Below are 27,436 nucleotides of genomic sequence, written 5' to 3'. Positions count from 1 at the left end.
CCAGGCCAATCCTGGAGAGTTGGCAACCGTATGTATAAAGCATTGTTTTTAGCTGTCTCTCTGGTCACAGGCTTATATCAGCATTGCAAAATACAGTCTCATTCAGCTAAACTAGATTCTTAATACAGAAGGCAAAAGGAAAGTAGGAAAGGATAGAGAAGAAATACAGTGGGGAAGGAAGAGGACATATAGAGGATTGGAGGGAAGTGTGTATATGAGGTGGGGGGGGGAAGTCTCACATTCCAGGTGATGTTTGGGATTTAGCCAGAGCCATTGGAGGAGGAGATGTCATCCGTGTTCTTCTCTCTGGCTAGTTCGGGCAGGATATTTCTCAGGATCAGCACAACAAAGGCCCAACAGTGTCATAGTGATCCCTGAGTCCCAGAAGACAGTGGGGTTGGCAGCCATGATGGTGAAGTTTGCTCCTTTCAGTCCACTTGTCTCCCATCTGGCAGTTGTTGGTCAGACAACATGATTCTCCTACCAGAATCTTTTCTTTTAAGGATCCCAAAAGGAAGTGATGGATGGAATGGCGCATCTGCTCATTGTTTTGTCCACCAAGTAGGCCTAATTTCTGATACACCAATTTCAGTCTATTGATTTCCGGTTCCACACTTCTCTTGTTACCAGACATGATCTTTACGCAGTCATTGAGCTATATCAGTAGGCCTTTTTGTTTGGATTAACCCAATCTTTCTGCCTCCACTTTTCACCTTTCCCCATCAACATTTACATTATAGGTTAATGTGATATTTTATGATCTTTCATTCACATCTCACTGTTGAGCTCACAATTAGGGTAAACTTGTAGGCCCAAATATTACAACAGTGCTAAAGCAAGTACTAAGTAATATGAGAAACCTATTCTGCTCTAGCACTTGCATATATAAAAGGCTGTTTTGGCCTCTTACAAAGTTGTCGAAAGCCACTGCAGATTATGTAACACTGACTAATAGTAATTTATAGATTATCCTACACTGTCTCCCAGCAGGAGATTAAGAATGTCACTTTCACTCCAGTTTAATAGTAAAGTTGTGCAAATAATGGATTTTTTGGTTGCAGACATTTCCAAAAAATTGTGAGGAAAAATTAGTTTTGGATAAATCCAAAAGTGGATTTTTTTTTTCCAAAAATTTCAGTGACTCAGACTCAAGAAAAAAAAATCATTTCAGGTCAAATTAAATGTTTTTATTTTGTTTCTGACCATTTAAAACATTTTTATTGTTGTTTTTTTTAAAAAGCAAAGGGAAATTTTTTAAATGAAAAGTGTACCGTTTTGAAAAATGTCAAAACAAAATGATTTTACAGAATTTATTTTAATTTTTTGGACTGAAACAATTCATAGAAACCAACATGAATCTGTGAAATATTTTGAGTGTTGCCAAATCTGTGTTTATCACTGAAAAAATGATTCAGAGAATTTCATCCAGTTCTACTTAATACAGTGTCTCAAAATATTACAATGCGACAATCTTTGTTCCAATATATATATGATATTCTCTCTCTTTCCTCTTCCTTGCTTGCTGGAAATAGTAATAAAAATATAAAAAGAGGCTATTTATCCATCTGTTTTGATTCTTTAAAGGTATTTGAATTTGTGCTGGTTCAACAGGCAAATCCATCCAAATGAGGATCCGAGATTTCCTAGCTGCTGGGTCATTTAATTGTATATTATCTTTGTTTTGACAGCTTTTTGTGAAATTATTCGGTGAAATTATTGATTTTTACAAAAGTGTACTTAATAGCAGAGTCTGATCTGTGGTGTTTAAGCTGGTGGCCTTAAACTGGTGTGTTGATGATATTTATGCACGTAAGCACTCTTCAGTCCCTTGAATGACATTTCATAACTCAACAAGGGATTGGGTAGTATCCTGCTGATGTGCTGGATTACCAGAAAGTTTACTATCCATCGCTCCCTCAATTTCTCCCAATGGTTACAGAAGTGGGACATAGGTTGGATGGTTTGTCAAAGGATTGGAAATAAGGAATTGTATTCATAGATGTCTAAACAAAATATCTTTTATAGTACTGTCTTTTTCCTGGACTAAATGTGTGATGAAGAAAAAAATTGCATCTTAATCCTGGGCAAATTCTATGTATTAAATGCTGTTTACTGGCTTTGAAGTGCAGACCTTATGAAAGAGGCTAACGAAACGCAGTACAGTCATTGCTCCATGACATCTGGTTGAACTTTTATTTTATGCTTAATTTTTTATAGACCACTGACTACGGTAGCTTTCGGTCAGAGGATTTCCAGGATTTCACAAAACAGTGGCTTTGCCTTTTGTAAGGCAGATAAGATTTATTAATTCTGATTTTAAACAACTCCTGCTGCCAATGGTCTCATGCAAAAATAATTGTGGTTGTAGGCATGAAAACAGAGCAGGGAGGGTTTCATATTTGCACTGAGGCAATTATATAATATATATATTATATAAATTACTTTCAGGGGGCAAGAAAAGTTTGCCATGTATATACATCCTTGAGCAGATGTTAAATAACTCGGTCTTTTCAAATAGTGATATGAAGGCACTTTATTTTCCCTGGTCAAAATGTTCAGAAATGACTGATTTTGGATGCCTCAGATTTGGAATGCCCATCTTGAGCCACCTTAAAAAGGCCTGATTTGCAAAGGACAAGAGCTCAAACTTTCTTAAAGTCAAGCCCCTTTAAGGTGTCTTAAATTGGGCACCCAAAATCACTAGTCACTTTTGAAAATCTTGGTCTCCATGTATATGTGTATTGCTTGCAGAATTATATTGGAAACTGAAGAATATACACAAACCAGAACAGTGAGTGCACTGGCATTAAATGTTGTGTTTGCAAGGACATTGTAAAGTAGGCATCATATCAAGCATTTGTTACTTCGAAGAAGCAGGCCTCAGCAAGTACCATTAAGAAAAGCTCTGGCTATGGGTAAAGTGATCAAAGTAGACACTGGCTTTTGTCCATCAGGTTTTGGTACATTTATGAATATTTCAAAGTACTTTTGAGCCATCTCCTACCATCAGTCCACAAATGTAACTCCCTGCTGAAATCAATCGGGAGTTCTGCATGAAAATGTCACCTTTCCAATCAATCTAGCTTTCAGTGGCTAAAATAATGCTCTGCTCTGACCATTTCATCTCCAGTCCTCTTCATGGACTCTCTCTCTTTCCACATAAAGTTCAAAATCCTCAACGTCATTCCTAAGGCTTTGTCTACTCTGGAACTTCGTCAGCAAAACTTTCTATCGTTCAGGGGTGCTAAGAAACACACACACACACCCCGAATGACAAAATTTTACTGACGAAAAGTGCTGGTGTGCGTGGGAGGTGGAAGTTTTTTGGTCTGCAGGAGAGCTTTCTCCTGCCGCCAAACAGCAGCTACACTGTGCACCTTTTAGTGGCACGGCTGTGTGGCACAGCTGTGTTGCTAAAAGCTGTGTAGTGTAGACAAAGCCTAAGTCTCTGCACAGCTCTGCCCCGCCTGCCTCACATCTTTGGTTGCTCTCCATCTCACCCACAGCCCTCTGCCCTCTGGGATGCCTAGCTACTTCCTTTCTCTCCACTCTTTGGTGTTCTTGCTCTTAGATTTCTCACACTGCTACCTAGGCATGGAAGATGCTCCATCTAACTACTGCAAGCAGCCTCTCTCTCATTCAGAACCTGCTTGAAAACACATTTCTTTGCTCTTTTCTTTCCATCACTGACTTCCCACTTCTGTCTGAGCTACCCCTCTCCTATTGACCTACCTCAGTCACTGCTTATAAAGTCAAAGCTTATATGGTTCTCTTCATCTATTATCTGACTCCTATTATGTTTCAACCCTCACCTTCCTTTTTTCCCCACCCCTTCCTTTATCTAACATCCTTTTCTTTGTCTAATTTTAGATTGCAAGCTCTTGGGTATGCACCGTACATTTATTTAATCTCTGTAAAGTGACATGCAAACATTTATATAGCACCATAATCTATGTGGATAGCAGACTACAGCCATTACATGTTTTTTTAGGGGGTGAGGCATACATGAAGCCAGGAATATTGTTTTTTTGGGGGGGAATTTGCCCCTCTGCTGGTTACTTCAGAAGTATAATTAGAAGAGAAAATAGTAAAAGGGAGGCATTGTGAGCAGGAAACTCCTAGCAGCTATTGAATATTGGTTTAAACTGTTGGAGCAAATGACAACTGACACCAGCAGACGATCTTCCATGCTTTATCCTAGTGAACTGAAGAGACTTCGGCAGGCTGTGATGCACCAAACTAAATGATATGGTCGTTGATGAAGATGTCACCTTCTCCTTTAATTTAGGACCAGTATTAAATATCCATCTTTATTTTGCTTTCTTTCATTTATAAAATTTCCAGGTAGACCTATACATATTTTTTAAAATAATTGTTTTTCTCTTTCAGCAATTAATGAATTTCCTGAAGATGTATTTACAAATAAGGATCGGCAGGAGGGAGCAGTGCTGTTTCATATTATTGGTGTAAGTTTTGTCCTACCTTGGTTCCTTTTGGTTTTCCTTTTTTTATTTATTTAGTAAGTTGCAAGAAGTTACCCAGTCCCATTGCCCTTTCTTAGTAGAACTCTGTAAATCAGCAGATTTTTAATAGTGCATTTGCAACCCAATTCTCAAATAGCAGAAGGCGACTGGAGCACTTTAAAAACTGTTCATGCAAGCCTAAATTTATTTGTTTATGCCTTCATCTCAGTTAGGGGTGAAATCTTGACCCCATTGAAATCAATGGAAGTTTTGGCATTGATCTCAATGGAGCTAGGATTTCACCCTGTATGGGCAGGTATGGATTCCGGTTGCCCTCTGTGCAGGAATGGATGATATGGGGTCTCCTTGTTCCCTCTCCTGTCCATTGTGCATCTGTGCAAAAGAAACAAGGATAAGGCCTTTAAAGCCTAAAGGAATACAGATGAAATCTGGTAACGTGGTACTGGGCTTGATGTCTTATTGCAGAAACCAAAAACATTTAAAGGTCTTTGGGGCTCAGTCTTGCAGTCCCAGCTCTGGGAAAGTAATAGTAAATGGGAGATTTGCTTGAGTGAGGACTGCAGGATTGGTCCCATTGTGAAAATATGCATCACATAACTCACATAGAACAACAGGAGGACAACATGTGCTCACGAGACTATCACAGCCCCTGAGATGTTTGCAAATGGGAGCCAAGGTCAGGGACCATTTCTTTCAGGATGTGATTGTTCTTTGCACATGGAATGTCTTGGTGTTGCTTTTGCCTTCATTACCTACCCAGGTAATTAATTGAAAACATGAGTGATGACTGCTCTTCCTCCAAAGCACTGTCTGTTATTATCATGTCCCTTACTCTACCATGGCACCCAATTACAACAAATTACTGCTTTTTCATTATTCCCTAACTTTCCAAGCCCTCGCTTTCTAAGCATACTGTTAAGTATAAGAACATATTGATATTTTTATGCCATAACTTCATCAATACAGTTTTTTTGTAGCAGATAGAAATGGAGCCACATATTCATGTTAGTTTGTTTCTACATTATTTGAATAAACATCCTGTCATTCTCCTCTCCCTTTTTTACATGATGTGACTGAGTAACATTTTCTTACTTTATTTTTTCCAACAGGCTCTTTATATGTTCTATGCCTTGGCTATAGTATGCGATGACTTCTTTGTTCCCTCGTTAGAGAAAATTTGTGAGGTAAGTGACAGAGAAATTTAACCACCTTTTGTAAATCTGTTTCCTGTAGGTTTTAGGTTTGGATGTTTTGTACCATCCAATGGCTGTCTGGAGTTTGTTAGAAATGAGTTTGGTGGCCTCAATTCATTTCCCGGTGGACAGGGCTCCATATCACAAACCCACTACAGTTTGCGCTAATTGACACTCTTGACAGCTGTCTTGGCAAAGAGGCTAATGACTGAATGGACATAGCCAAATGATTTCCTCCTGTCACAGGTCTGAAGCACATTGGTGGGGCAGTATAGGGGGTGATGTAAGGATTAGATGGGTTTGTTACTATGATCCTTGTTTTAAAAGCCACTTGGAAAAAGAAGAGCTAGAAATATTTATATTAATTTGCTGGCCATGGGTGTCTTTCTGCCAGCAAGACTAATCAGTCAGAGGAAGGGCTGTGCTTGTGCTGTTTTTCTGGCCTGTTGGGATTGGGTGTGGAGGGGTGGAAGAAAGTTAATGTATTGAAATAACTATCAGGTAGACTTTTCAAAAGCACCCAGCATTGGCTTAACTCTGCCACATCTGAAGTCAGTGAGAGTTTTACTATTCATTTCAGTAAGAGCATAGTTAAGTCAGTGCTAAGCACTTTTGAAAATCCCACCCAAAGGCAATGCAGGATGAATAATTGGAAAGGGAGAATATAGTTATTATAACTAATGAAGTCAGTTATTTTATGTACAGGGCCCACTTGAACCAGATCTGTGAAATGTAACTAGAAAATGTAGTGCAATATATAATATATACACAATTGAGAATAATAATCTGCTATTATATTAAAACATTAATGTACAGCACTTTACAAACGTATTTATCAGATACTAGTTAGAGTTGATCAAGATAGGGGGAAAATTAAACTTTTGATCCAAAATTTATTTTGTTGAAAATTTTCCAACCAACTATAGAATTGATTGTAAAATAGAAAACCTTATTTGGAGAGTGGGGATTGACATAATTTCATATTAACAGAAATGTTTTGACCAGCTGTTCTAGCTAATAAGGCATCTTTTTTCCTCTCCTCTGGACACATGTACAGAACGCCCACAAACATCAGTAGGAGTTACATAGCCTTATCAACAGGAGAACAGATGTAAGGATAGATTGTAGCAGCAAATACTTGCAAAGTATTCAGCAGTGATCTTTACTTACTGTTTTCAGATGTGCTATCAGCATAGCATACTTTTAGATACATGATATTTAAGATGTACCATAATGTTGCTGCTTCTGCTGTCGATCCTTCATAAAATCTATTCTGCTTGTTAAGTATTTCCAGAATGCTAGACAGCTAACAAGAATCCAGAGTAGTTAGCACATCCGTGCTGAACTCTATCAGCCATGTTATCGGTGATAGATCATCTTAGCCCTGGTCTACACTGGGGGTGGGGGGAGAAGATATTGATCTAAGTTATGCAACTTCAGCTATGTGAATAGCGTAGCTGAAGTTGACATACTTAGACCTACTCACCGCAGTGTCTTCACTGTGGTGAGTTGACTGCTGCCGCTCCCCCATTGACTCTGCCTGCACCTCTCGCGGCGGTGGAGTACAGGAGTCGATGGAAGAGCGCTCGGGGGTCGATTTATCACGTCTAGACTAGATGCAATAAATCGACCCCTGCTGGATCGATCGCTGCCCGCCGATCCAGCGAGTAATATAGACATACCCTTAGAGAGCTGTGTGTTGTGTTCTATGCCATGAGTTCCTTATGAAGCCCTTCCTGCTAGCTCAGAATGTTGCAGAGTGCCTGAAAAATACTCTTATCTGCTTCGTTTATCACTAGGCACTCTTCTGTCCTTGGAAGTGGGATGGGATATTAAAGATGAGTCTAGAGATTCAAAAAGGAAAAACTTTCCCATAATATTGCATTTATAGTGCAAAGGAAAGATCCTCAGCTCAGATCCTGGTGTGAATAGGCCTAGCCCAATTGTGGAGCTAAGTGCATTTATACCAACTGAGGTTCTGGCTCAAAAGCTCTAAGGTAACTGCATACAGATTAGAGCTCAAGAAGCAGTATATTAAAAATAGATCTGTCTATGGGACACAGTCCTCTCTCTAGTTCTACACTGCTCTAATTTCATGTACCTCATTGGAGTTCACATTAGAATAAGCGAGATCAGAATCAGGTCTACTATTTGCAAGACATATTCACATAGGTTATATTTTACTCTCACTTAATTCTGTTACCAAATTTTACAAGCTAGGTATCCCCTGTAACTCTTGAATTACTCATGACTTCATTCTAAAAACTGTTCATTCCTGAGCGTTCCACCTTCTAGAATCCCCATCTGGGTGGTCTTTCTCTAATCAGCTTGGTTAGTTCAAATATTATAATGTAAGTGGATAATATTATCTAACTGGTGTAACACTAGGTTAGGGAATAAATATTTTATATGCCCAAAGCATGTTGTCTATATCTCATATATAGGCTTTTTCAACCTTTGAGCTGTATCATAGTGGGAGTTCATTCTTTCATGGTATTGTGACCAAGAAAATAAAAGGATTCTATCTATAGCTATAAAGTGTGCTATGTAAAAAGACCAGCAATGCTGAAGTAATGGGTACTTTTCTTTCAGAAATTACACTTGAGTGAAGATGTTGCTGGAGCCACTTTCATGGCTGCAGGAAGCTCGACCCCAGAGTTATTTGCATCTGTAATAGGTAAGGGATCTGCTCAATAGCATGTGCAACAGTTGCCATTAAAATGTCAAGGTAGGTGAGATTATATCTTTTATTGGGTCAACTTCTGCTCTTTTTCAGCTATGTGTAGCTTGAAAGCTTGTAACTTGTATAAAAGATATTATCTCACTTATCTTGTCTCTCTCATATCCCAGGACCAATATGGCTACAACAACACTGCAAACAAATTAAAAGTCAGGAACAGATCCTTGGCTTAGATTTCAGTGGAGCTATGACAATTGACACCAGCTGAAGATCTGCCCCTCTGTATTATTGAGTGGTTTCCCATGCAGTGGTATATGAAAGTGCCACCATTCTTCCTTATATTTAGAGCAGGAGATAACTGAGTTAACAGGTTTTAGATTCTGATGTTCTGCTGGGTTCCATTCTGCAGCTGACACCATTCAATACTCAAAACCTGCAGCAGTGATACTGTACTACCACGCTTCAAGATTTGAGAAGATACTGCTGGTACTAAACATACCTGGGTGGTGAAAGTTGAGATTTTAATGCCATCCGCTGGAACAAATTTTCCTTCAGTTACATTTGTGCAACCTTATTGACATCAGTGAGAGCAGAATTTATCCCACAGTAAGGAGAATATACATAAATATAGTAAAGCCCACATAAGGCCATATCATCTATCTACTCCACGGCATCTAATCTACAGATACACTCTCCTACATAGAGGGGGTGTGATAGCATCACAGGATCCATAATATCAAAGTCTGTTTGTTCAAACAAGATTATTTTAGCTGAAAACAAAACTTCAGAATCATCATGGGAGCTTTCTTCTTTGCACTCTGTCATGTTAGATAGTTATATGGCCCCCGTTATCGTGGTATCTGAGTGCCTTATAACACCCTTGTAAGGCAGGCAAATACTATTTTCCTCATTTTATAGGTGAGTAACTGAGACCCAGATAGATTAAATGACTTGCCCATATCACACAGGAAGTCTATGGTGGAGCAAGAAATTGAACCTGTGTCTCCTGAGTCTCAGGCAAGTCTCCATCCACTAGACCATATGTCCTATCAAGAGTAGCACCCCAGACTATACACAAGGTGGCTGCTAGGAGTTCTTTGAAGGTAGTGCCGTCCCTGCAGATGTTAAAGGGACAGAAATCTAAATGTTAACTGTCCAGGGGAAAGTTCCTGTGCTTTATTGTAACATTTGAAGTCATTTACATTGTAGAGTTCTGATGTCACTGGAGGTATTTTACATCTCCTTTTGATAAAATATGCATACAAAATAGCTGCTAACTATCCCAAAAACTTCAGAAGGTGCAGCTGATATGTGCACTCATTATTAATCTAATTTTGGTTAAACATTTAAATGATCATGGATTTTTGTTGTTCACAGTTGATACTCATTTTGAACAAATAGGCATTGCCAGTAATGAAGTGATAGGGGTTAATTGTGAATGTATTGCTCTCTCTGCAGGTGTATTTATCACTCATGGTGATGTAGGAGTTGGGACTATTGTTGGGTCAGCAGTTTTCAACATCCTTTGCATTATTGGCGTCTGTGGGATATTTGCGGGACAGGTTAGTAGGTTACCTTTTTTTGGCTTTTTGTTGCTTAGTTTTTTCTTTTGTACGGAAAATGTTTGAGAAATATTGGAATGCTAATGGAAAACGAGCATGAAAGTGCTGTTAAGACAAGGGAAGTGATCATGTTAGAAATAATTCAGACACATCTTACAAATAGGTAATACTGCAAAATAGCGGTTGTCTCAGCTTTCCAAAGTGGCCAGTACCTGATATTCAGAGGAAGGTGATTCCTTCCCATTTGCCATTACATCCTCAGTCAATTGATCAGTATAAATGGGGAGGGGAAAAATCCTTCCTGACTCCTGTGGTGAGTTATTTATACCGTAAAGCATTTGCTCACCCTTCTCCGTAGGAGGCATTCATGAATATCACAATTTTTATATTAAATCTGATATACCTCCCAAATAAAATTAAAAGGGAATTGTTCATTTGCAGAACTGCAGCAAGTTGTGCTTTGCTTCTTGTTCACCTAAAACCACGACCAATGAAAATACCATTAGTAAGAAATACATTTCATTAAGGGAGACATTTATAAGGTTTTTATTAATGGTGGTAATTATAGATACATTTTAGGCCTAATCTTGCAAACATGTAGGCATGTAATTTTAATGTATCCCTATTATATTCCCATTGGCTTTAGAGGGACTACTCATATGAGTAAAGTTACTCATGCAGCTAAGATCAAGCTCTTAGTTTTACTTGCAAACTTTTGAAATCACTGTTGTTTGTCGGCTAAAACTGTGCTTCTTTTCAGGTGGTTCGTCTCACCTGGTGGTCTGTGTTTAGGGACTCAGTGTACTACACACTTTCTGTGATCCTTCTTATCATTGTAAGTGTCCCTCTGGGCTTGCCACGTCAGTTATTAAAGTAAAAAAAATTGCTTGAGCCCCAGCCCCTGTTTCATTACAAATTAAGCACTGCCTCGCACAAACTACAGGTCCCAGCTTGCAGTGTTCCATTCTGATCCAAGTAGCTTCTCTTGGAGCATGTTGGGATTTAGAAATTGCACACCATATTAAAGAGGCAGGGTGGCTGTTATCTGCAGCTTCTAGTACATGTTAGGCTTGTCCCACAGATTAATTGCCAATACAGGCAGAGTTTAGTAGGTAAAGTTTGGGCATAGCTGAAATGACCATTATATTTTTCCAAAGAGTGTAGTAACTCTGACATTTCTATATTTAAGTATTTGGTGGAAGGGAGGGGGAGATTCATCTTAATTTATTTTATTCATAATAAAAATAGAACAGCAATGACTCATTCAACCAAAGGGATGGCATAAAATGAAGTTAAATTGGGATCACCTGCTGCTCTGAGGGCCCAGCTGTGTGGCTGCATGGCTGGAGAAGCAGTTCTGGAGCAAATTTTGAAAGGACTTAATGCCTTTGATCTTGGAAAATAGACCACACTGTTTTATGAGCCTCCTACCTGTCTTCCAGACACATGGTTGCTCACTCTCAATCATATGCAGTGTATGTGTGTGTATCTCTCATGCACCATTTAGCTGAGTGACTTTAATAGCAGTGTCTAAGAAAGGCCCAAATCTTGGCTGTAGGGTTGGTGTTGCAGTGTTGACCGCAGGTACAGTAGAAGGTTTGGGATGGGAAGAGTGGGAAGGAGAAAGCTCCAGTAGCTTCAGGTTGGAAATGACAGTATAGCAAATAAATAAATACACCGCTGTGAAGATTCTTCGCCTGCTGTACAGTGCAGCTGACCAGTTTTTAGTGGGACTGGAGAAATGGTCAATTTGTTTGTTTGTTTTTCTTCCAGTTCATATATGATGAGCAAATAGTATGGTAAGTTGTGTTGTTAATTTCTCAAATTAGTGTATTCTCCATGTCACTGATCAGTACCTACAATCACAGTTTAGCCAAATTTAGTGCTTACATCCTGTGCATTGGCAGTGAGGCCAATGGGGTGTGAGCGAGCACTGGATTTGTCCCAGGGAGATACCGCTTTCTGTCTTTAATTAGGTTTTTTTTGGTATGATAAATAGTGAAAACTAAAGGAAAATTTAATAACCAGAAAACATTAACAGCCATCCCCAGCTGCTGCTGCCTGAGTACACAGGGTGCAGCATGGGGTGCAGGAAGCACTTTCATCCCCTTACACACCTGCACCCAGGGCAGCCAAAATCCCGTTGCAGTGCTCTTTGAGATGAAACTATAGAGAAGTATTAGCACTTCCACTGGTGGCACATACCATAGGCCCTCCCCTCCTTCACTCCCCTCCCCCCGTCCCCTCCCCACCCCAGCTGACAAGCCAACCCTGGATCTGTGGGAGAACAAGCTGCATCTCCTGAAAGAAGGCATAAGAGCCACTCCAGAGTCCATGATAAGCTCTGCTGGCAGAATGGCTCTGGTCACTGCTTCTGGCATGGTGCAGCTCTGTCTTCCTTAGCTCTAGCACAGTTCTAAAATGTTTTAGTGAAATATACATAATATGTGTGTTGTTCAAAGCCCAAAGGAGTTTTGCTTCTTCTGGGCCCTTGAAACTCCCTCTAATGTTACCACTAGAAATTCAGTGCACACAAAGGCAGAGAACACTTCCCATACTGCTTACCCGTGGCACATTCCTACTGAAAATACCATAAGATTACAGCAGCATGCATGACCCTACTAATTCCTTTCCTTTCCTTTTCTCTCTTTGAGGTGGGAGAGCCTTATACTCATCGTTATGTATTTCTTCTACATACTTATCATGAAGTAAGTGCTTCTCCCCTCTCTGTGCTCTTTAATTGTAATTTGGCGATTGTTTCTCTGGAATTGCAACATGCTCTGATCTCCAGCTGAGGAGAATTCCGACAATCTCATTTCCCTGTCTTACCTCCCCCACTTTTGTGCTAGATCAACACACTCTTGGAGTATGTACTGCAGATAGCAGCAAATCTTTGGATGTTTATTTTTTGTTGTATAATAGGGCACAGCAGGTCTAAGAGGTGGCTGAGGAGAAAGGTCAAAAAATGGATTCTCTAGCTCCATGACTGTAAAATAGCATGGAGGTTATGAGTAAAACAGAACACACATGTATTTTTAGAGGCTTTTTTCTGGAGGGTTGCTCTTGCTCTCCCAGTGTTACCACCACCAGTAACTGTGGGTCCTTGCAAATTGGAAACTTTCCTGTTTTAGAGCCCTGTCTAAGCATCCGTTAGTTTTACAAACACCAGCAGTTTGTCCTGATTTTTGTAATCTCTGTGGACTGACCATGTGAAGGAGCCTCCAGGCAGCCAGCTGAGCATGGATTCACCACAAGAACATTCCCTGCCAGACCTGTCATGTATTGATGCCCTTATCCTTATCTTTCACCCTCACTCTTCCTCAGAATCTATGAATCAGCCCTCCCCTGGGAGGAGACGAGGTATAGTCTGCTTAGTTGAAGAGATGGAGAAGTCGGTACCCACTTTTTGTTTCTCGCCCTCCCATTTACTCCTACCTTGAGCCCACCAAAATTATCTCCTGTGTGACCTCAACTTCCCCTTCAACACTAGGGCCTTCCTGAGCCCATCAGCACCACTACTAGGTCAACCAGAAGGGTCAGTATAGAGTGAATTCTTTCTCATGGTGGGGCTTAGCCAACTGTCCCCAGAGTGCTGTCCCTGTCAGTCCACAGGGCGAGAGAACCCTCCTGAGAATCACACCTCTTGTATGCTGGTGCACAGCATTGGTGAAAAGGCCATTGCATAGTGAGTATGTCTTTGGGTATATTTACACTCCCATCAGGAAGTGTGATTGGAGCACATGTAGACATATCCAAGCTAGCTTTGAGCTAGCAAGATCATAGCTAGCTCAAGTAACAATAGCAGTGAAGTCGTGGCAGTACAGGCTAGTCCTGCCCACCTGGGACCCCAGATAGTCGAGCAGCTGCCTCATTGTCTTTACTGTTATGCTAGCTAGATTAAAGCTAACTCAGGTATGTCTACACATGCTACTGTCACACTTCCCAACTGCAGTGTAGACAGACCCCTAGCCCACAAATCCAACCCCCAAAGACATTGCATCTGCATTGGAGCAACTCATTGGCAATGCAGAACCTGATTATGGCTTTATTTTCCTCTTTCCCTGGGAAATAAAGTCCTCATTGCTTGGCAGTTTTCACTGCAACAGAAATTCTTCCCTCTCAGTTCTGTCAAAAGGGTGATAACATGCATTATAATGTGAAATAAATATTTTAAATGACTTCTTCAATGGCGGCATTTAAATCAGAAAGATACTCATAAGAGTTTAGAGATAAGGAGGTAATCCTTTAAGGAAGGAGAAGAGCAGCTCAGGACTGATGTCATAAAAATAGTTGCTGTGTAATGGTTCTGTTATAGCCTGCAGAACGTGAAGAAGTTAATGCGAAACTCTTATTAAGATGAAGAGGTATATTCAATGTGGCATCAGTGTCTGACATAGTTTTCAATGGCATTCATTTAAATGTAATTGCTTGTATATTTACAGTACATTTTAGAAACCCTATAAAGTTCATGTCCCAGGAGGTGGAACAAACTAAATTCTTAGGGGACAGAAAAGCCCCTTGTATATACTGAAAACTCTCAGAATACAGAGGATGTGCTTCAAGATCCCTTGATGTGGATTGAGCATGTCCAAAGCTTGTCCTGGGGGCCAAATGCTATTCTGTATGCTGCGGCAGCCATGCTCTTTGATATAGAGACGAAGACTTCTGAGGCTTCACATCCAGCATGCAGTGCTTCACCTTGAGCTAAATGTTCTCCCTGGAATGTATTTCTGAATTAAAACTGCTTTCTGAAGCCTGCAAGCTAGGTGCAGTCCTTGTTCTTCTGTCAGATTGCCAAAATGACCTTCAGGTGGGCAAAGCTTAGTCATTCCTGCAGTACAGAGTTTGATACTCTCTGGCTTTTCCTAGCATAGTGTAGGTTGTCACAAAATAATCCCTGTGGGCTGGGTTACACTGCATCAGCCTGGGAGTTTGGAGAAGTATTCCAACAATCCAGCATTCTCAGACCCATCTTTTTGCACTTTCAGGTACAATGTGAAGATGCAAAAGTTGTTTACCATCAAAAGCATGAACGTTGGGAATGGCAACACAGTCAGCAATGAGCTGGAAGATGGTAATGAATGTTATGACATAAGCTATGATGACCCATCCATGCCATTGCTATGGAAAGGTAAGGCTGAGCAGACAGGAGTTGGACAAAGAGTTGACATACATTGTGGGTGGGTTTTTTTTCCAATGGTGAACAAAACAGTGATAATATTTAACCTTAAGCAAGAAGGACAATGCCATATTTATTAGGCTAAGTTGACAAATTCAGTGCAGCCAAGCCTTTGAGAATCATAATTCCTTCTAGAGGTGATGGAAACATGCTACTTTGTACACCTGCAGCATTGCTGTCTTCTACTCTCTGGTTCAGCAATAGGTGAATGAGTTACAAAACCATAAATGAAATATTTTCTTTGCTGTGAATGCAGAAGGTAATTTTCACTTTAAGATGTGTAAGAATTAAGTTCCAGGCAGTAGGTGAAACCTGCATTGGGGTGCGATGGCCAGGGTGGCAAAAGGAACCATCCTAATGTGAGGTTGAGTTTGAATACTAGGACGGCAAGGTCGGTTCCTAAACAGATGTGGAAAGTGGGGGGGAAGGGTTTTTGGCAGCCACATGGGGAAGATGGTTTTCTGCTGCCACTGCAGCATGAGAGAGTCAGCACGTTTGTTCTTCTTGAATCTTTCAGCTCTGCATTTCCTTCTGTCTGCTGTTTATATCCCCTCCTGTCTGCAGAACCAAGTCCTTGCTGCCTGGCTCAGCCCCTCTCACTCCTTGAGCCCTTCCTGGCTAGTCAGGTCTTGCTGCTTCATTATTTGCAAGCAACTTCAAGTATCTGGAAGCTGCATCTCCTTGAAATGTGGGCAGCATTTGGAAAGGGAAACTAGTGATATAAGAGAGGTGGGCTAAGGCTTTGTTTGCCCAGTGCATTTTGGGTCAATCCACCTCACCGCAGACTTACAGTATGAATATGTCCCCTCCCCTTTTCTACCTCATGTATTTAGATTAGGAGCTGTCCAGAGTAGGCATTGTCTTTTACAATACTGTACTGTGCTTAACATAATGGGGCCCCGGTCTCAGTTGGGGTCATAGGCACTATTGTAGTATAAATATTAATAATCAAATAAATTAATCAATTTCTTATATGAAACCATGTCATGATTAAGAGAAAATCACTTTGTAGCAAGTATTATGATCCTTCGTTATGTTGGATCTTCAGGTAACAGAAGGGCTATTGCATAGTGAACTATCCATTCTCTCTTGGATGCATGGGAGATTTACTCAGGATTAGAGAATAATCTTCCTCAGGATTAGAGAATAATCTTCCTATATGACAAAAAGCTGGCATTGCTGCATATCACTTAATTGGTCAGAGTCCTTTCAAGGGACGTTGAGGTTTGTCTGCTCCACCAGGGAGATGGTTAGAATGCAGGCCTAGGAGTTGAAACACCTGAGTTCTGTTTCTGGCATAGATGCCATCTTGCTGTGTGACTTTACCCAAGTCATATACGTTCTTTAAGCTTCAATTTCTCTAGCCACTGTGTAAATTTGGGCTAATAATATTGAATCATTACTTACCCCTATCTGCCTCATGGGCATGTTGTGAAGACTAATTCATGTCTGTAAAGTGCTTTGAGTTTCTCAGAGGCATTACATAAGGAGGCTAAAAATAGCCTAGATCCACCCAAATTTCATTCCCTTCAAACTTTCCCCACAACAGATTTCTTCTCTGTTAACTTTTCTGCTGTCTTGAAATCTGAGGCCAATCTCCTCCCCATATCTGATGTTCCTCCCCTTCCTCATCCCCAGCAGCAGTCTCCCCCTCTTACCGCAATGTGAGACCACATGGGAGGGACCAAACCACCACTAGAAATCAGAGGTGGGGTATTGTGGGAATGGACATTACCATGGGGACAGTGGACAAAGGGAAGTAAGGGGACCTGCCTAGGGTGAGAGAGGAAGAGAAAACATGAGTGGGATAAAGATGAGGGGACAGAGAAGGAACTGTGGTGGGTAGTGGGAGAGGTGCTTCATCCAGGTTGCCTCACAACTTTGTGCATCAGGCAACAAGATCCTTCTCCTAAAGACAGTCACATGGCTGCCTGCTGCACCACATTCCTCTTGGGCAAAAACGTGCCATGACCTTGCATTGCCTCTGCCTTGGCCTGCTCTTGGCCAGCTTCCTCCAGAGTTGAACTCCATCTTCCTAAGGTACTGCCAGCAGTCTTCAGGTGTGTGTGTGGGAGTGGGCGTGGGGAGGCTGCCATCAGCTGGCCTGCTGCCTTGCCTCCTACTTGTGGCTAGCAAGTTTCAGAATCCACTGCTATACCACCCCAGGATTCAATGGGCTGGATCTAACCTTAATCTGCTCCTGCCCGTACATACCAAGTCTGATTATTTTCTAACAAAGAACAGCTGCTCTCAGTTAGGTACTTTCTTCATACTGGTGATGGGAATTCTATTACTGTAGGTGCAGATAAAAGGGAGGTTCACATACTGTACAGCTGCCTTTGATGCTCATACGTTTTATTACTTTCAAGAGCTTCCACTGGTGAAACATAAAAGGTTCCATTACTGGATTTTCATACAGAGAGCTTTTCACCCTGAGAAAAATTCAATTTCAAGGACGAGTTCTATACACAGAAGTGAAGGCAAAAGATTTGTACTCCTGTTAATAATGATCCCATTTTAAAAGTACAGGCACCATGGCTCAGTGCTCTGGGCATTTTTTATATATATATTGACCCATGCTCCCCTCAGATGGCATGGGTTTGATTCCTCCCTGGTAACAGAAAACTCTTGCTAAGAGTGTGTTGTGTGAGTCTGTACTGAACACAGGTTAGATGCCACAGGGCTTGATCCAAAGCCTGTTGAAGTCAATGAGTGGCTTTCCGCTGACTCTAGTAGACTTTGCATCAGACCCTGAGTGATGAGCAGAAAGTTTGTCTATTTCTGAAAAGAAAATACTATGGCTGGAGGATATTCCCCTTGCAGGATGTACAAAGGAGTTGCAGAAAATGCTTTTCCTTTTTTTGTAAAAACCACTTATGCCATTTGTGAAATGGGACCCATCTGGACCATATGGAGCTGGGTTATGTGTCTCCAGAAACAGATGGAATCGGATTGAAGAGAAAAACAGGCAGAATAAATGTGCTGTGTTAGCCTTGGGGCTGCAGTAATTCATACACCCATGATCTGTGCACTGTACCTCAATGGTGAGGTTTTTACCCTGTAATTCATCAAAGGTCCTTCTGACTTAGAGTGACCATACGTCTCATTTTGGCTGGGACAATCCCGTTTTTAAGCCTTGTCCCGGCCATCCCGACTTTTTTGGCAAAACTGGGCATTTGTCCCATTTTCTCTTGCCAACTGATCATTAGCTGGCAAGAGAAAACTGGACAAATGCCCAGTTTTGCCAAAAAAAAAAGTGTGTCGCAATTCCTAGTGGGGCATGGAGGAACATGAGGGTGGAGGTGGAAGCAACGCCAGTCCTGAGCAGAAGGGAGAGAGGGATCGAGAGAGCGGTTTGGGCAAGGCCAGCCCCATGCAGGCAGGCAATAGGGGCCTTCAGGCCAGCCCCATGGGGGGACGGCGACGGGGGCCTTGGGCTGCCCCAGACCAGTGTCCCATTTTCCCTTTGGGAAAATAAGGTCACCCTATTCTGACCTGAGCATCTCATTAGTGCTCCTAGAATTAGTTCCATTGTGACTGCAGTACTTCCGTGTTGTTTTCACTGACAAGTTGCGTGATCAAGGAGTGCTTTGGAGATTTCACCGGAGAAACTCACTTGAGAGCTGCTAGTCTAGCAAGACTGCATTAAATCGAAGTGTCAGGGCTTTCTTCTTTACCAGAATTGTTGCCAAACATTTTTTTTTCCTCGACTAAAGCAAATGTTAGGCTGCTATGGTTGAGTCTCCTTTAAATGAGAGTCAGATCACAACTGTGAGTGTTCAGGCTATCTTGGCTATACACTGCTTCACAGGAAAAATAACCTCAGTGCAATCACTTCCTAGAGAGCCTTCAGAAGAGCCCTGCTCCTTATTTTGCATCTACTGCAATATCCCATTAAATTTGGCTGAAGATATTGGGAGTGGGAGGATAATTGCTGCTTTACCTTCACCCAATACAAAATTATTCCTACTTTCATCCTTCATTGTAGATTAAACTGCAAGGCCAAAGCTACTTAACTGATCCTCTGGATAGAAAATGTTTTCTTTTGAAACTTTAAGATATCTTTATGTGCCTCATGTGAGCACCATACCCTCACCGAAAGCCTCATTTTAATGAAACACAAAACAGTGTCTTGTAAAGTTCTGCCTCCCCCAGTACCAAGAGGCTCAAGGACAGGAGCGTAAAAGGGTGTATTGGTGATTTACAATCTCATCCAGGCATTTTTTGGGGGGTGGATGTTAATGGGAGGATCTGTTCTCAGATCCCAAAACGTATGTGTTAGAAGATGCTACAAGCTGCAAAGCTTCAATAGATGATGTAGTTTGCACATGTATATTGAAACTGACCTCATCCTAAAAAAACAAAAATATTTAATCACTGGAGTGAATAACAGATGTAGGCTCAGTAACTATGTAGCTTTCTATGCATTTATATGACAGATCAATTCTAATTCCTTCATTTGAGTTGAATGTTTTCCCAGATTTCCTTTGCTTCCTGACTGAAACTATGCACTAATGATTGTCTTTCACTTTTGCCTCCTAAATTCCGCTCCTCTTAATGTAAGTAACCTACTGTCCAAAAAAAAAAAAAAAAAAGGGCAATAACCCAAGCAGTAAAGAATGCTGTTTTCTCTCCCCCACTACTCAGGGGATAATTTTTTATTTCAATCACATGCATACTTCTTGCCCTGTTTTCTAACTGCACATGGGTATGTCTCCTGTCTGCTGAGCCTTGCTGTGCTTGCTATGTGTAGTTTGTAGCATTTATGGAAATACTGGCATGGATTTGTGAAGTTTAAGAAGCCTTTGATTACACTTGTATTGACTCCTAGTATAATTTAGTGCATTTTATTATTGTAATACCATACCACAACTCTTACCTTTGTATAATTTTAAAGTTCCTTTGTGTGAAAGGATCAATTGTAACAATTATCCAGAAGTAATTGTGTTAAATTTGGATAGTTTGAAATCCCATATTGTTAGAGATATTGTTAATATTCTATTCAATTAAAGTGAAGTTCTGCAGGGACGGGGAACCCAACACTAAGGGACCCTGACAGGGCTCTAGAAGAGGCAGCAGGCTGCACAGCTGCTAAGCACCTTAAGCAAACTGGATAGCATTACAGTTTTCAAAGAGCTGTATATGCTCTCTCAATTGTGCGTGGTCCCATGATGGTCCCAAAGCTTGCTAACCCATGATGAATGGTGATGGTCTGTAAACAAAGAAAAATGGTGTCCCAGTATGAATGGCTAGATGAGAACCATACCAACCTATTTCACTCAAGATAGTGAAAACCCCCTTCAACACATGATCTGAATCAGGTAGAGAGGGAGAGCCAATGATGATCAAATTTGTGAGGCTCAAGAAACACTGTGGGATTGTTGCTAGCAAATTCAAGAACTCAGGTAAATGTGATCCCTTGCATGAGTCACAATGGGGCAACTCTCGGCAAAGGGAAGCCAGGTGAAATGAATTTCCCAACTAACTCTTGGCATTGTGATCACTAGTGAAGGGAAAGCAGCAATATGGCAAAAACCCGGTGGTGATGGTGGATGAGATCATCTGCTCCAGTCCCCCGAAATTCCGCTTCCCTGAAGCTGGCTTACGAATAATGATTACAAATAAATTTGGACCCAGAACCAGACTGCGGATGGCAAGCAGGCTTATTATTAACGAGGTAAGTTCACTAAGAGAATAACAAATGAGTGCTTTGAAGGGGGTTTGCCAAAGGACCACTTTCCCACTCAGTGTTCTTTTATAGAGATGCTTTTGGTGTTGGAATCATAGGTTGACTCTCCAACTCAGCTCCTAGGGCAGCGGAGACTTAAGTCACTTTCTAGTGACTATACTGATTGGTGCCTAGGACAGGATGATAGGCGTCATACCTTTTCCCTGAAGGGTAGGTTACTATGGAAGGGGGGCCCTTGAAGGTACAAGGGGAGTAAAGATTAAGAAGCTCCTCTTGCTAGAAGAAGATGGATTTTTTTCGTTTAGCCACTGGAATTGCATTTGAGCACTTATAAGAGTAGTGAACTGAGGGAAGATAACATAATAGATAAATCAACCATAGGATCTTATTAGTTATTTTAATAGTTGGACAGAGCTTCAAATCACATCAGACATTTGCCTAATGTGTTTAACCTTTATAGTCCTGAGTTATATATAACAAAGGGGAAAGCAGATCAAACTTTTCACAAGGGACGTTTTCTTCAGACAGGCTCGGATTAGCCCTCAGTGAACATGTTGTCACCACGAGACACATAACCCTGTCTTTCACATAACCCTGCAACAAAAGTCCTGAGAATGGTCAAACAACAAGGTCCTGAGCTTAAATGAAGTCCATGGCAAAACCCCATTGACTTCAGTGGAGCTAGGATTTCATCCTTTGTTTCTGAGTAACATGAAGTCCAAGCGAAGGGCTTTTTATTTTGGGATTTACAAGTATAGGAAAAATAGGTTCTTGCAAGTTCCAATAACATAGAGGAGATAACACAGCTCCCAGGACTATAGCACACTGTGAACAGTCCATGGCAGTTTAGCAGAAATTCCGCATGTTTGGGGTCGGGGGGGGGAATCCAACTAACAACCATACACAAATATGTTTTTAGAAAGTGAGCTCTGTGGTGCAGTACAAGGAGTGGGAGAAGTTCAGCTAAACCACTTAGCAGCAACTGGGTTGCTTTCCAGCCAATTAGCTGATCCATAAGAAAGTATTTTTGAGTAGTGAAATGGCCAGAAAGCTGGCATTTTTAGTTTGCAAAACTAAACCCCAAACCAGAAGTGGTTTGGATGTGGGTTCCACTGTATGCAAACCACCAAAGTTTGGCAACGTATTGTGGATTTGAGTTCTCTCTATTTTCAATTCCCTTTTCAGTTACATTAGGCTTAGAATTGTTTCAGATGCTGGCAGCACCTTTCATGTTCAAGGTATTGTAAAGCACTTTCAAGTGAGTTGGAACAGCTGCCATTAAAAAAGACAGCACTTGCCAATAGTTATTGCATCATTCCACCTAAGATAGCACAGCTCATGCCTTTCCAAAATGTATGAAATTAGTGCAGTGTCCCAGCTCTCATTGTGTGGTGAATATTTATTTGGAATAGCAACCATTGTAGCTACTGTAGTGCAATGAGCATAGCAACATGTGCGCCACAAAAGCAATGGACAACCCTCATGTTTAATCAGACCAGGGATGCTGCAGGGCTAATCCTCACCCTTTTTGAAAAGTGTCACAGGATCTTTAAATTCTACTTGGGGGCATCTTTAAATTCTACCTGGGGGGACTGGCTGGGGAAGGAATTGAAGCCGGGCAGAAGTGACCTCAGTTAATGTTTCATCTGAAGGACAGCACCTCTGATAGTGCAGCAGTCCCGGGAGTACAGCACTGCAGCATCACCACTGGGTATGAGCCCAACTTCTGGCTTGAGGCCTGAAGACATAGGTGAGAAATGCTTCCAAATGAGCCATGTTCATTACTCTGTGCTAAAATAGGATTCATTTGAGAATTTGATCCGGGCCTCCAAGGTGGTAGGGGTTGAAAGAACAGAACTGACCAAGTGAATAAGATTAGCAAAGTTAAGAGTTTTTCAAAGATTACTTTGGTTTTTTGGTCTGTGTTCCTGTGCAGCGTCAGCGACTGATCCACTCTGCCAATGGCACAAGCAAAACGCTTCACAATGGGAAACATGAAAATATTGAAAACGGGAACATCATTGTGGAAAATCAAGAGGAGGAGAATGAGCATGAAAACGCGTCTCCCTTTTCAGCACCAGGTAGGTTTGATCTTCAAGAGAATGAGGATGCTAAACAATGAACAACAAAATGGAATTAAAATGCCAAAAAATGGGTTGTAGAGACAATCAAGAGTCAGGTGGAACTATGCAATTGATTTGAAATTGTTTTGCTAGGGTTGAATGACAATAAAACCCAACTGGAGGTCACATTAAATGAAAACGGGCCATTGTTAGGTTCAGGCCTTTGATTTCCAATTGCCATGTGCAGAAGTGGTGAAGGTGCTGCTTGAGTGGAGATCTCGGGTAAGAACTCAAGACTGATCTGGAGTTCTCCAGGGTTGGGCTGGATATATAACTGTGGTTGTTGGAAGAGGGGACTAAATACATAACCTGCAATCTAATCAGCACACCCCCAATAATAGCCTTGGATTAATTATTTACATTGGCCTCCTGATGAAAGGTAAGCTGGTGCACACATGTATGTTAAAGACAGGGCAGAAAGCCTTTTTGGAGGAGAAGGAATTAAAAGAGGTTCAGAATAACCAGGGCCGGCTCCAGTATGTCTGCCGCCCCAAGCAAAAAAAAAAAAAAAAAGCTGTGATTGCCGCACGTGCCGCCCCTCTTCCTTGGCCGCCCCAAGCACCTGCTTCTTAAGCTGGTGCCTGGAGCCGGCCCTGAGAATAACAAGTGGAAACACAGGCCCTCATGGTTATATACATGTTTGGTTCTCATATGTAAAAAGTGACTTATACTACCCACTTTTTGAAACCACTTTGAAATCCTCTGATGAAAGGGGCTATATACAGGAAAAGTGTTATCATGATGATTTACATAGTACTTTATATGTTGATTCTGTTGATTCATTTCAAAATGCTCTACAGATCATATAGAAGGGATTAATTCGCCTGCCACTGAAATGTAGCCACATCTGGGGTGATGCACAACAGCTGTTTAACAGCTGTGGAGGAAAAATGGACTAAGGCCTAAACTTTGGTCAAGTGAACTGTATGTATGGTCAGGTGAACTGTATGTGTGGCCTGGAGGAAGGAGAAAAGGGGGGGAGGGATAAAAGGAGAAGGTAGACAGAAATCATAAAAGCAGAACTAACTGTAGAAATTATAAAAGTAGAATTAACCTTGTAACAGACTATGATTGATAGATGTCAGGTGACAGAGCAAGAAACCACAAAGGGCAAACTAAGAATAACAGGAAAGCTTGCTATGCTATATTCCCTTTTATGGATATTGTATTCCAAATATGGCAATAATGTTGATAAGAAAGTATGTATTACTAATCGTGGTTTTGTCCTATATAAGCTCCCGTATTTTATCTGTCGGGGGGGTTCGGCTGCCTTGGCTGACTCATCCATGCATGCATGTTTGATTGATCAATAAAGGAGCCTCAGGCTGTTTGATCCAAAATCAACTGTGTGGTCAATTTTCCACAACACAGCAGAAAAAAACATTTCTATACAGTGAAAAATAATGCCAACTCCTGTTGAAACTGAAGGAGGAATTTTAGATGTTGAGCATTAAAGAGTTGAGAATGCTCTTTGATTTCTGTGAGGCCCCATTTCTAAAATGTTAATGATCAAAGCAGAAATGCTGTTGATTTTAGGAAATACTGGAGCCCACTGAAAGAGATGATGTGTGAAGAAAGATTGGTTGAAACTATATATTTTCACATTTATTGCAGTGTGCACTATTATTGGAACTGATAGTGTGCACTATTATTGGAATCCATTATGTAATAAATACCTGTTCTCCCGTGAAGATAAAACGTCGTAGACAGCTGATCTGCTAGAGAAACGCACCTGTTAGATGGATTGATGGCAACAAACGAGTGCATTTATACAGAGTGTTTTTTTTACTGTTTGTACAGCAGAATAAATTGAGCTTATTTACACATATGGACGCACATGACCATGCTAATGTGACAATTTAAAATCACTGTGAACTTAAACAGATAATTATAAACACAAGCGTGAATGGTCATGTTTGTAAAGATAATTTTTAATCTAGATATTTTAAGTACATTCTTTGCTACCAGTTTTGTTTGGAGCATCACGGTCCCGTCTTTCATTTCATATTTCTGCACAGAGCAGAACCTGAGCACAGGGGAAATATTACCCAGAGCCTAAAGCTTTACTACTACTACAATAAATAACTCTTCTGGTGGCTGGAAGTTTTATCATTTTTGGCTTTGTTCAGTACCCAGGAGATTTGATTGTAAATGAGAGTGGGGGGAAAAGATCCGCCTAAGGCTTCCTGTGTCCTACAATATTCATGGTAGCATAAGGATTTGAACTGAGGACATAAGAACATAAGAAAGGCCGTACCAGGTCAGACCAAAGGTCCATCTAGCCCAGTATACTGTCTACCGACATTGGCCAATGCCAGGTGGGCTGCAAGTTATGCCATTGGCATTGTTTTAAGGCAGTCTTTCTGAATTTATTAAGAATGTTTTTCGGATAATTGAGGCCCAACAGGCCGGAGTGGAATAGGTGATGAGACACTTCAGACTACGATAGAGCAAAAGTTCAGCTAGAACTGGAAGAGTTTACATAAGAGCAGAGGGACTAGATATTTAAAATCCTCATCATTATTTTCAGCTTTTCTTACTCCCCTTTTGTCTGGGGATGATTATCTATTGCTTGGATGCTTATTGCTCAGCTCACATACTCTGAGGGAGAATTCTGTTATTTTTTGCTCTCGAAAGCACCCACTTCAATAACATTGGGAAAATGTAAAGAAACAACACCATGCTTTGTTGTTGTTTAAGAGTCATGGTACAATCAGCAGCCTAAAAAAATCTGACATTTGAAAATAGCTTTAGGGAGAAAGGTAATTTTCAGACAGTTTCCCAGCATCCCCTCTGTCTATCTTTTGATGCGTTTTCAGGCCAGGAATAAGGAACATACATTTTCTAAAGATCAGAAGTTCATGTATTCTTTCTGTACTATAAAGAGCACAAGGAAGAATAGACACTGAAAGGACTTTCCAAGTTAGGTGCTTGCAGTTTGCAAAGTAGGGAATTCACTTTAATTAATTTTTTTTTTTTAGCGCCCCAGTTAAGATGGCCAAGGATTGGTCTAAACTTTTTTCTGCTGTTCTATAGTCACATCTTTTTTTGGTTTTGATTTGCTTCTTCAAGTTGCACACCATGGTTACTTTTGTCAGAACATCTTTCTTCTGAAATAGATGTAAGTGCAGTTTAATCTACCTCAGAGTAATGCTGCGTTTGAATGTACTGTCTTAAAGATCTACTCCCTGTTATGTGTGGTGCCCCCTCAGTGGTGGGTTCTGTCATAGAACTAAGGCTTTCGGGCATGGGAATTGGGAGTAAAGGGAGAGTTACGTGAAGGAAGTAAAGATAGTCTCAAGCTACAAAATACAGGCAGGATCCTAGACTGAATTTCAAAGACCCCAAATTTCAGAGCGGTTCCAGGTTTGGTTCAGGCCCATCTTGAAACGCAGGACAACAGCAGCAGCCACTGTGGAAGGGATTATTATACTACCAGATTTTGGCTTTGGCTTGTATGGAAAAGTAACCGTTCTCCCTAAAAAGAGAGTACCTTGATCTCTCCTGATCTGCAGGTTAACATTTGGACAATTAGCTCTTAAGAACTGAGGCTCATCTGACACTTTGCTGTTTGGTTAATATAAAGTAGACTGGAAACAGCACATGGGCTAAAAAATGTGACGAGTGAGACAGTTAAAGCCCTATTACAACTAACTTTTTTTAAAAAAATATTCAGTTTATAAAAGTATAAAAAGAAAAAAAGTATAGTCTCCCCCTCCCCCTCCCCCCAAGATCACAGCTACTTAAATCCCTTTTATTCAAACTGGGGTTGTTAAATAACAAACTGGGGTTGTTAAAATAGCATTTAAAGTCAGCTCAGCCCTGTAGATTGTGCACAAACTAATAAATTGTTGTTCCTCAGGATGGTTTTAAAGACAGAATGCCCTCTGGTCTGTCAGTGCCCATTTAAGACAGAATGATCTAGGAAGGGAAGGCAGTGCTCAGTGTTAAGTGTGGAGAGACTGAGTTGAGGAATGACCACCGGATTATTTCATTTCCTGGGCAGGTGGAGGCCAGGTATACAGTTATGGAGATGGCTCACTTGACCTTGCAGGGGAGGTGTCCTTGTGAATCCTTTGGAGCAGCATTGTTAAGAAATGCTGGAGTACATCAGACTGAGATTGAGTTGGCATATCTTGAGAATGAGCTGATGTGTAAGAGCCCTTGCACAGTTTAGCTGCCTTTTTAGAGCCCCGATTCAGAAAAAGCACTTAAACACATGCTTAGCTGTAAGCACGTAGTTAAATCCCATTTATTGCCACATCTTCAAGCCTCTTGTAAAAGTGTGGATTGTTTTGAACTCCCATTGACCTAATGGAAATTGAGAATTCCTTGTTGCACAGGATGGTTCCTAAATTCACTATAATGAAATATTATGTTTGTGAAGATAAGAATTTTTTTCCAGAACTAAAAAGATAGAGCTACTGTTCAAGGAGGTTAGCAAATCCTACCCATTATCCTATGGCACTGGCATCTTGAAAGACAATATTAAAAACAGACAGGTTTGGAACAAAAGCTTGCAGATT

General features: G+C 40.9%; 1 protein-coding gene across 1 annotated transcript in view; it reads left to right on the top strand.

The window, feature by feature from the left end:
- The first annotated feature begins 4,393 nt into the window (after positions 1-4,393).
- SLC24A4 (solute carrier family 24 member 4) overlaps positions 4,394-27,436 on the top strand; it is a 39,943-nt gene continuing 16,900 nt past the window's right edge. Inside the window, exons 1-10 of the mRNA XM_034769936.1 lie at positions 4,394-4,466; positions 5,594-5,668; positions 8,270-8,354; positions 9,816-9,919; positions 10,680-10,754; positions 11,693-11,718; positions 12,574-12,627; positions 14,908-14,993; positions 20,606-20,775; positions 22,724-22,868. Coding sequence (XP_034625827.1) covers positions 5,603-5,668; positions 8,270-8,354; positions 9,816-9,919; positions 10,680-10,754; positions 11,693-11,718; positions 12,574-12,627; positions 14,908-14,993; positions 20,606-20,775; positions 22,724-22,868 — 811 coding nt within the window. The 5' untranslated portion in view covers positions 4,394-4,466; positions 5,594-5,602. The remainder of the gene's footprint in view (positions 4,467-5,593; positions 5,669-8,269; positions 8,355-9,815; positions 9,920-10,679; positions 10,755-11,692; positions 11,719-12,573; positions 12,628-14,907; positions 14,994-20,605; positions 20,776-22,723; positions 22,869-27,436) is intronic.

Source organism: Trachemys scripta, chromosome 4, assembly GCF_013100865.1.
Source record: "Trachemys scripta elegans isolate TJP31775 chromosome 4, CAS_Tse_1.0, whole genome shotgun sequence".
NCBI classification, from domain to species: Eukaryota; Metazoa; Chordata; order Testudines; family Emydidae; genus Trachemys; species Trachemys scripta.
Note: the sequence above shows the minus strand (reverse complement) of the source record. Positions and strands in the feature narration are given on the sequence as shown.